Here is a 7,884-nt window from a genome sequence, read left to right as displayed (position 1 = left end):
GCAATGTGGGAGAGGCCTAAGAGGGCTGAGATATAAATGTGAGGGGGTGGGGGTGGGGCTGGGGGTAAGGTAGCTGGAAATACAATAGGTATATGAAGGTGGGGGCGACATGGTGGCTCAATGGTTAGCACTGTTGCCTCACAGACAAGGGACCTTGGTTCGATTCCTGCCTCAGGCGACTGCCTGAGTGGAGTTTGCACATTCCCTCCATGTCTGCGTGCTGGGTGCTCTGTTTTCTTCCCACAATCCAAAGATGTGCAAGTTAGGGTGAATTGGCTATGCTAAATTGCCCATAGTGTTCAGGGCTGTGTGGGTTAGGTGTATTAGTCAGGGTTAAATGTTGGGGAATGGGTCTAGGTGCGTTACTCTTCGGAGGGTCAGTGTGGACTTGTTGGGCCGAAGGGCCTGTTTCCACACTGTAGGGATTCTATACCTAATGGTGATAGGTCCGAGAGGAGGGTGGAGCCGATAGGTGGGAAAGAAAATGGACAAGTAGGACAGTCAAGTGGACGGTGCCGAGTAGGAGGGTTGGATCTGGGATAGGTGAGGGAAGGGGAGATGAGGAAACTGGTGAAATCAACATTGATCCCGTGTGCTTGAAGGGTTCTGAGATAAGGTGGGGAAAGATAAGGAATCTGTCCGTGGTCTCGTAGGATAATGACAACTTTACTTTTAACTTAGTGGTGTATTGCATGGTGCATTTAATCAGCAAGACAGCTGGAGAGCTGTAAACATTGTATTGGAAACTGATTAAATTAGATTCCCTACAGTGTGGAAACGTCCAGATTATTGGTTTTTCTTGGCACAAAGGAAACTGAGGAGAGATTTAACTAAAGTGTGTAAAATTATGAGAGCTGTCAATATAATGGATAGTAAAGACCATTCTCCTTAAGTGGGAAGTCATAAATGAAGGACACATAAAGTAATTGCTAAAATGATTTTTAAAAATTCATTCACAGGGTGAAAGTGTCACAGAGGGCAGTTAAGAGTCAGCGACATCGCTGTGGGTCTGGAGTCACATGTAGGTCAGACCAGGTAAGGATGGCTGTTTCCTTCCTTAGAGGATATTGGTGAACCAGACAATCAACAATGGTTCAATTAGACTCTTAATTCCAGATAGTTATTGAATTCAAATTCCACCTTCTGCTTGTGGTAGGATTTGAGCCCAGATCCCCAGAACATCACCTGGATCTCTGGATGATTGATGAAGAGCTTATGCTCAAAACATTGACTCTCCTATTCCTTGGATGCTGCCTGAAAGGCTATGCTTTTTCAGCACCACACTTTTTGACTGTAGATTAACAGTCCAGTGCTAATAGAACAAGGCCATCACCTTCCCATTCTATGGGAGTTGAGGTGAATTTGTTTCACCGAAATGAGTCTGTAATTCACTGCCTGAAAGAGTGATAGCTACAGCCAACAGATTAAAAAAATGCAAGGTGTGCACTTGAAGTGCTTTAGCCCAAAGAACCAGGGACAAAGTAGAGCGAGGCTGGATTGATCTTTATCGGCTGCCCCAGATATAATGGATTGAATGGTCTCCTTCTGCACGCCATACTTTTTCTTTGAAGTTCTTGCAACATCCTGTCCAATATTTCTGCCTGTAAAACAGTGTCACTAAAAACAAATTATCTGGTCATTATCTGAGTGTAGGAGCTAGCTGTGAGTAAATTGGCTGACGAATTTCCTTCATTGAACTTCAAAAGTACTTCATTTGCTTGAAAGGACTCTGGAACATCTCAAAGGCATGACTGAAATGCAAAGAGTTTCTCGACTGACCATTTAGTTATTGTCAGACCTTCACTGCTGATGCTAAAGGGACAGAGTGTGGACCCAGAGGCTGTAAGAAGGAACAACCTCAAAACACAAAGGATGTAAAGTTTTCAGAAGGTTACGTGTTTATCTATGATGCCTCCACGTTACAACTGGATGTGACAGCAGGAAATGCGATACTGACAGTTTTACAAAAAAAACGAACATTTTTATATATTTATAAAAACACTTTTCAAGATCAGAGAGTGGCCACATGAATGAGAACACAAATTCCATGTTAATTCCACAATGTAACAAAACTGAACCGTGATTGTTTACAGTGGTCACTTGGTCCATGTGCTTTATAAACTTTGCAGTCTGGGCCACTAAAAATGCATTCAGAAATTGCACGCTGTTCACCAACACAGAAATGCCCCGAATCCCTATGGATTCTTTATATTCGAGGACCCCCGGCCTTCTGCTTCACAGGCCTGTTCAAAACGCAAGGCATCATACGGCAAAAACAAATGCGATTGTATCCCCTTGGAATTTCTGCAGTTCCTGAAAGTGAGGTGTCCTGGATGGAGGTCTACCGGAACAACACCTCAGGAGCATGACTCAGCAACAATGCAACAAAATGATGGATGTAGCCACGTACTGAGCATGTGCACCCACCAGTTGCCAGTGAAAGGGTCATGGTGTCTTCACCGCAGGATTTTCTGGTTGGAAAGCCAACAGGAAATGAACAGCCGACCGTACCCATCCCACTGCCTCCTTCAAAGCAGAAAAACCAGCACCGTTCTTTCGACCCAATGGTCCACCTGTGCTTTCCCTTGGCCGAACCGAAACAATGCGACAGGTGCCCAAACAGAACACAAATCTAGACATTTGGAGCATTGGAAATAAGAAAAAGTTGCTTTGGGTGTCTCAAACACACAGTTCAATGCTGAACTGTCAAAGCCCCATGGTTTTTCCTTATAGGGACAGGTCTCACAGCTGGGAATATGAGAACTAGGAGCAGTTTGGCTCAGTGGTTAGCACTGCTGCCTCACAGCACCAAGGCCCGGGTTTGATACCACCCTTGGGTGACTGTCTGTGTGGAGTTTGCACGTTCTCCCAATGTCTGCGTGGGTTTCCTCTGGGTTCTCTAGTTTCCTCATGTAGTCGGATCTAAGGTGATGGGGAAAGATTTAAAAGGGACCTAAGGGGTAACCTTTTAACACAGAGGGTGGTGCATGTTCAGAAAGAGCTGCCAGAGGAAGTGGTGGAGGCTGGTACAATTATAGCATTTAAAAGGCACCTGAATGGGTAGATGAATAGGAAGGATTTAGAGGGATATGGGCCAAATGGGATTAGATTTATATAGGATATCTGGCCCGCATGGATAACTTGGACCAAAGAGTTTATTTCCGTACTGTACATAACTATGACTCTTTGTGCAAGTCAAATTGATTGGCCATGCTAAAATTGCCTTGTAGTGTCCTGGGATGTACATGCTCGTTGGATTAGCCACTCCATGCAGTGTTATGAGGATAGGGTGGGTTGGGTGGACGGGTTGGCTCTGGGTGGGATGCTCTTCAGAGAGTCAGTTCTATCTCGATGGCCTCTTTCTACACGGTAGGGATTCTAATTCAGCCCCTCGATCCTATTCCGTCCTCTGATATGTTCTGAGCTGATCTCATCTCGGCCTCAACTGCACTTTCCTGGCCACTCTCTTTCAATCCCTTACCAATGAGACAGGATGGCATGGTGGAAATGATCACTTGCAACCCCAGCCTCAGCTGTTGCCGTTAAAATTGCAGAGAGTCTGCACGTAGCTACAACTGTTCCAGTTTCTGGCTGTAAGAAAGAAAACCCCAACAGCTGCCAATGCAATGGAAACCCAATGCACACACACAGTAGTCCGAGGCAAGCTTGTTGCACATTACAGTAAACCAGTGTAAACTATGACATTAAATTAAATACACAAGAAGCAGTCTGTCCCATATAAAAAGAACCAAAACACAGTCTAAACTTCAGTTATACAGTTTCAGATTCCAATTATAAGACCGTTAATGTTACAGCTGGTGAGTAAATTACAGGATATTTACAGATTTAAACACTTTAAGTTAATAAATTACGATAATCGTGATTTTCTAAAAGTTTTCAAACAGATGTAAACTTCACATTTGATGTAATGGTGAATGGTGGAAAGTTTATGATATATTTAAACAGAGATCCCACTCATAGATGAAGAGTAGAGAAAAAGTGATCTTGCTTTTCCATACACAGCTGACACAAAGGGAATCCAGGAACAGGTAACACGGTTTATTGCCGAGAAGTAACTGCAAGTTAATAATTCAAAATATCAGTTTTGAATCATTAAAAGGGATACTCTGGGAGAGGAAAACAGTCCGGTTCTGCAGCGTATCCTCAGATACAATCCTTCAAAAAGTAAAGCTTTTAAATATCAGGTACTTTTGAGTTGGACAGAGCTCCATCTTGCAAAATTTGACAGCTAAACCTCTACTGTTTGCACCCTGAATGTCTGGATTTCTACATTTCCACTTTGGGTTTTAACAGGGTAAAACCTTGTAATCATTGCATTTCCCTCTCACATCAATCTTCCATCTGGTTAATCTCAATGCCCAAGAATAGTTCAATCCAATTTCCATTGTATTATTCTGATGCTGAGAGCATTGCTGTACCCATAACCAAGGATTGTCTGCCCGCCATTGTCTTACTTACAGAGATCCAACTGTATTTTATAAGATCAAATGGAGTTTGTTCATCACTTGACCCACATCATCCAAAAAATCAATGAAAGTAGAGAGTCCAGAGTCAAAAAAGCAATGGGTGGTATTCGCAAAATGGTACATCTTTACTTGGAGCCTATTTGGTCCCCATTTAGAAGTCTCTATATTAAATGTTTCTCAGGGATCCTCTTGCTCAATGAACAATTAAAAGGTTGCAAATGATGAACAGCTCAGTACAATACTTTGTGGAATTTGTTGTGCAATGTTTCCTTGAAGATTGAGATTCCAGTTGGGTTTTCTGCAGTGTCTGGGTTCATTTGTGTTCAAACTAGACAACGTTTAACAAATGGCAATTAAGTACTTTCAGCCCCAAATCAGCAAGTGATTGAACCAACCTATTGCACTGTGATACACTCTAAACACCAGCCAGAATCTACAGCTTGCTGTAGGAAAGATGTTGTGAAACTTGAAAGGGTTCAGAAAAGGTTTACAAGGATGTTGCCAGGGTTGGAAGGTTTGAATTATAGGGAGAGGCTGAACAGGCTGGGGCTGTTTTCTCTGGAGCGTCGGAGGCTGAGGGATGACTTAACAGAGGTTTATAAAATCGTGAGGGGCATGGATAGGATAAATAGACAAAGTCATTTCCCCAGAGGAGGGGAGTCCAAACCTAGAGGACATAGTTTTAGGGTGAGACAAGAAAGCTTTAAAAGGGACCTGAGGGGAAGAGGGTGAGGTGTGTGCCTGGAACAAGGTGCCAGAGGAAGTGGTGGAGGCTGGTACAATTGAAACATTTAAAAGGCTTCTGGATGGGTATATGAATAGGAAGGGTTTGGAGGGATATCGGCCAAGTGCTGGCAGGTGGGACTAGATTAGGTTGGGATATCTGATTGATATGGACAAGCTGGAGCGAAGTGACAGTTTCTATGCTGTTTAACTCTCCGACTCTTTGACTAAGAGTGGAGAACACATCCAATAAAATGTGATGGCCTAATGGTATTATCGCTAGACCATTAGTCCAGAGATCCAGGTAATGTTCTGCAGCTCAGGATTCAAATCTCACCATTGGCAGATGATGGATATTGAATTTAATCGAAACCTGGAATTATTAGTATAATGGTGAACACAAAGCCATTGTTAGGAAAATTTATCTGGTTCATGAATGCCCTTCAGGGAACTGAAATTGTCATCCTTACATGGTCTGCCCTCCAACTCCACATCAATGTAGTTGACTCTTAATGGCCCTTTAGCCAATTAGGGATGGACAAGAATCATTGTCCTAGCCCATGTTGCATGAAAGAATATAGAGACACGATATAATTACATGTACCAGCCTTCAACGTACTGGAAATCTGAATTGTATTCATTTTAATTAAGCAGTACCCTACCCTAGGGTTGCCAATGTGGCCAACTGAACTTGTACCATTTCCAACAGCGTTCTGTGAAAGTGTTTGTATAGAAAAGTGATGTGCCCCTTAATAAATGTAATCCAGAGGCAAGGAAGGGGGAGGGGGGTGGCTTTCTGCTTAGACATCATCTACAATGGTAGGACAATGTGGTCATTCTGAATTGCTTCTTTATGCAAGTCTGGTTGTACTTCGCAAAAGTGACCGTCTTATTTGCTGGTCCTTGATGGAAGGAGCTGGCTTCTAGTCTGGTTCACCTGACTGCCAGCTTTGTGCTGTTTGGTAGAAGCTGTGTTCAATTGTTTCTTGAAGAAAACCCAGTGAACTATTCAATATCAAAGCTCCCAAGAGAACCAGTCAAAAGCAACTCTCAGAAGGTGCTGTCTTTCTGAGCCATTTGTTGAGTCAAGCGGAATGACAGAGACCTCCCTTCCAACATCCTATTCCTCGTGACTGTTGTGAGGAAGAGTTCAACACTTCGCGATCATAAAAATAAGAGACCGACCTCTCCTGAGAGCTGGTGGAAGCTGAGTAATGGTTCTGTGCTGCAGCACTTCAGGAGGAGTGAATATAGGTTTGGCCTGAACTCCAGCTATGCCGTGAGGAACCAATTATTGCTAACAGTCTTCACTCTCTTCTGCTCCTCCTGGGGAAGCTGCCACAGCCCCGAGATGAAAATAAACAATGCTCTTCACAAGCTTCCAGTCAGCGCTTATCTAACAAGCATAGGCCTCCCCGCAGGGCTAATAAACCACCAGCAATGCTGAATGCTTCAACTGTCTCTGGAGACCCAATCAGTGCTTAGAAGGATGAGGAATCGACCAGGCCTTTAATAAATGAATGACAATGAGACAGAAATGTTGGCTTGATCTCAGAGAAGAGCCGCTGGAAGCACAGATGCACAACTTTGTCCTTTGTTTCCTGGCGTACAGCTACCTGTTGTTCTGAAGTTCCTCTCTCAGCCACGTGGGCAGGCTCTGTCCCAGTTTATACAACAGCTTCGAAAGCTCAATGTTGGAATCTCTGTAGTACTCGCGTAAAAAAGCTCTTGACTGTGGAAGAAATAAAAATCCAATCATAGTTGTGTTGTGGCCAGACCAAACCCCCTCAAAATATCCAGAAGATCCTAGCTTTTCCTTATTTTTAAGGTAAATGTAAGGTATTGAATTCCAGATGCAATTTGAATGGTCAAAACCCAGATGTGAAGCAAATCACACTTTATTCATCAGCTAAAGTTAAAATACAAGGAAAGAAAGAAGGAATTGGAATAACCTAACTCTACTGGCAAACTTAACAGAACTATAGAGACATAGAGATGTACAGCACGGAAACAGACCCTTCGATCCAACCCGTCCATGCCGACCAGATATCCCAACCCAATCTAGTCCCACCTGCCAGCACCCGGCCCATATCCCTCCAAACCCTTCCTATTCACATACCCATCCAAAACAATGCAACAGCATATGAAACAGTAATTGCTGCTCCTAAAATTCGAGGAAATCACCTCCAACACCTCAAATACCTCAAAAAAGAAGCAGCTATTACAGCCAGAAATTTTTCCCATCATCCATCTTGGATTACCCAGAATCCTTACATACAGTAACTATTACCAATTAACTCAGTAAGGCATTTGACAAGGTTCCCCATGGGAGACTGGTTAGCAAGGTTAGATCTCATGGAACACAGGGAGAACTAGCCATTTGGATACAGAACTGGCTCAAAGGTAGAAGACAGAGGGTGGTGGTGGAGGGTTGTTTTTCAGACTGGAGGCCTGTGACCAATGGAGGGACACAAGGATCGGTGCCGGGCCCTCTACTTTTTATCATTTACATAAATGATTTGGATGTGAGCATAAGAGGTACAGTTAGTAAGTTTGCAGATGACACCAAAATTGGAGGTGTAGTGGACAGCGAAGAGGGTTACCTCAGATTACAACAGGATCTGGACCAGATGGGCCAATAGGCTGAGAAGTGACAGATGGAGTTTAATTCAGA

At 43.4% G+C, this 7,884-nt stretch overlaps 1 protein-coding gene across 6 annotated transcripts in view; it reads right to left on the bottom strand.

The window, feature by feature from the left end:
• Nucleotides 1-5,135: 5,135 nt before the first annotated feature.
• ndst1b (N-deacetylase/N-sulfotransferase (heparan glucosaminyl) 1b) overlaps nt 5,136-7,884 on the bottom strand; it is a 258,623-nt gene continuing 255,874 nt past the window's right edge. For all 6 annotated transcript variants that reach the window (XM_043703098.1, XM_043703100.1, XM_043703099.1 and 3 more), the window contains one exon: nt 5,136-6,942. In XM_043703098.1, coding sequence (XP_043559033.1) covers nt 6,823-6,942 — 120 coding nt within the window. In that variant the 3' untranslated portion in view covers nt 5,136-6,822. The remainder of the gene's footprint in view (nt 6,943-7,884) is intronic.

The sequence above is a fragment of the Chiloscyllium plagiosum genome, chromosome 14, assembly GCF_004010195.1.
Source record: "Chiloscyllium plagiosum isolate BGI_BamShark_2017 chromosome 14, ASM401019v2, whole genome shotgun sequence".
NCBI lineage: Eukaryota > Metazoa > Chordata > Chondrichthyes > Orectolobiformes > Hemiscylliidae > Chiloscyllium > Chiloscyllium plagiosum.
This window is presented reverse-complemented; position numbering and strand designations above follow the sequence as displayed.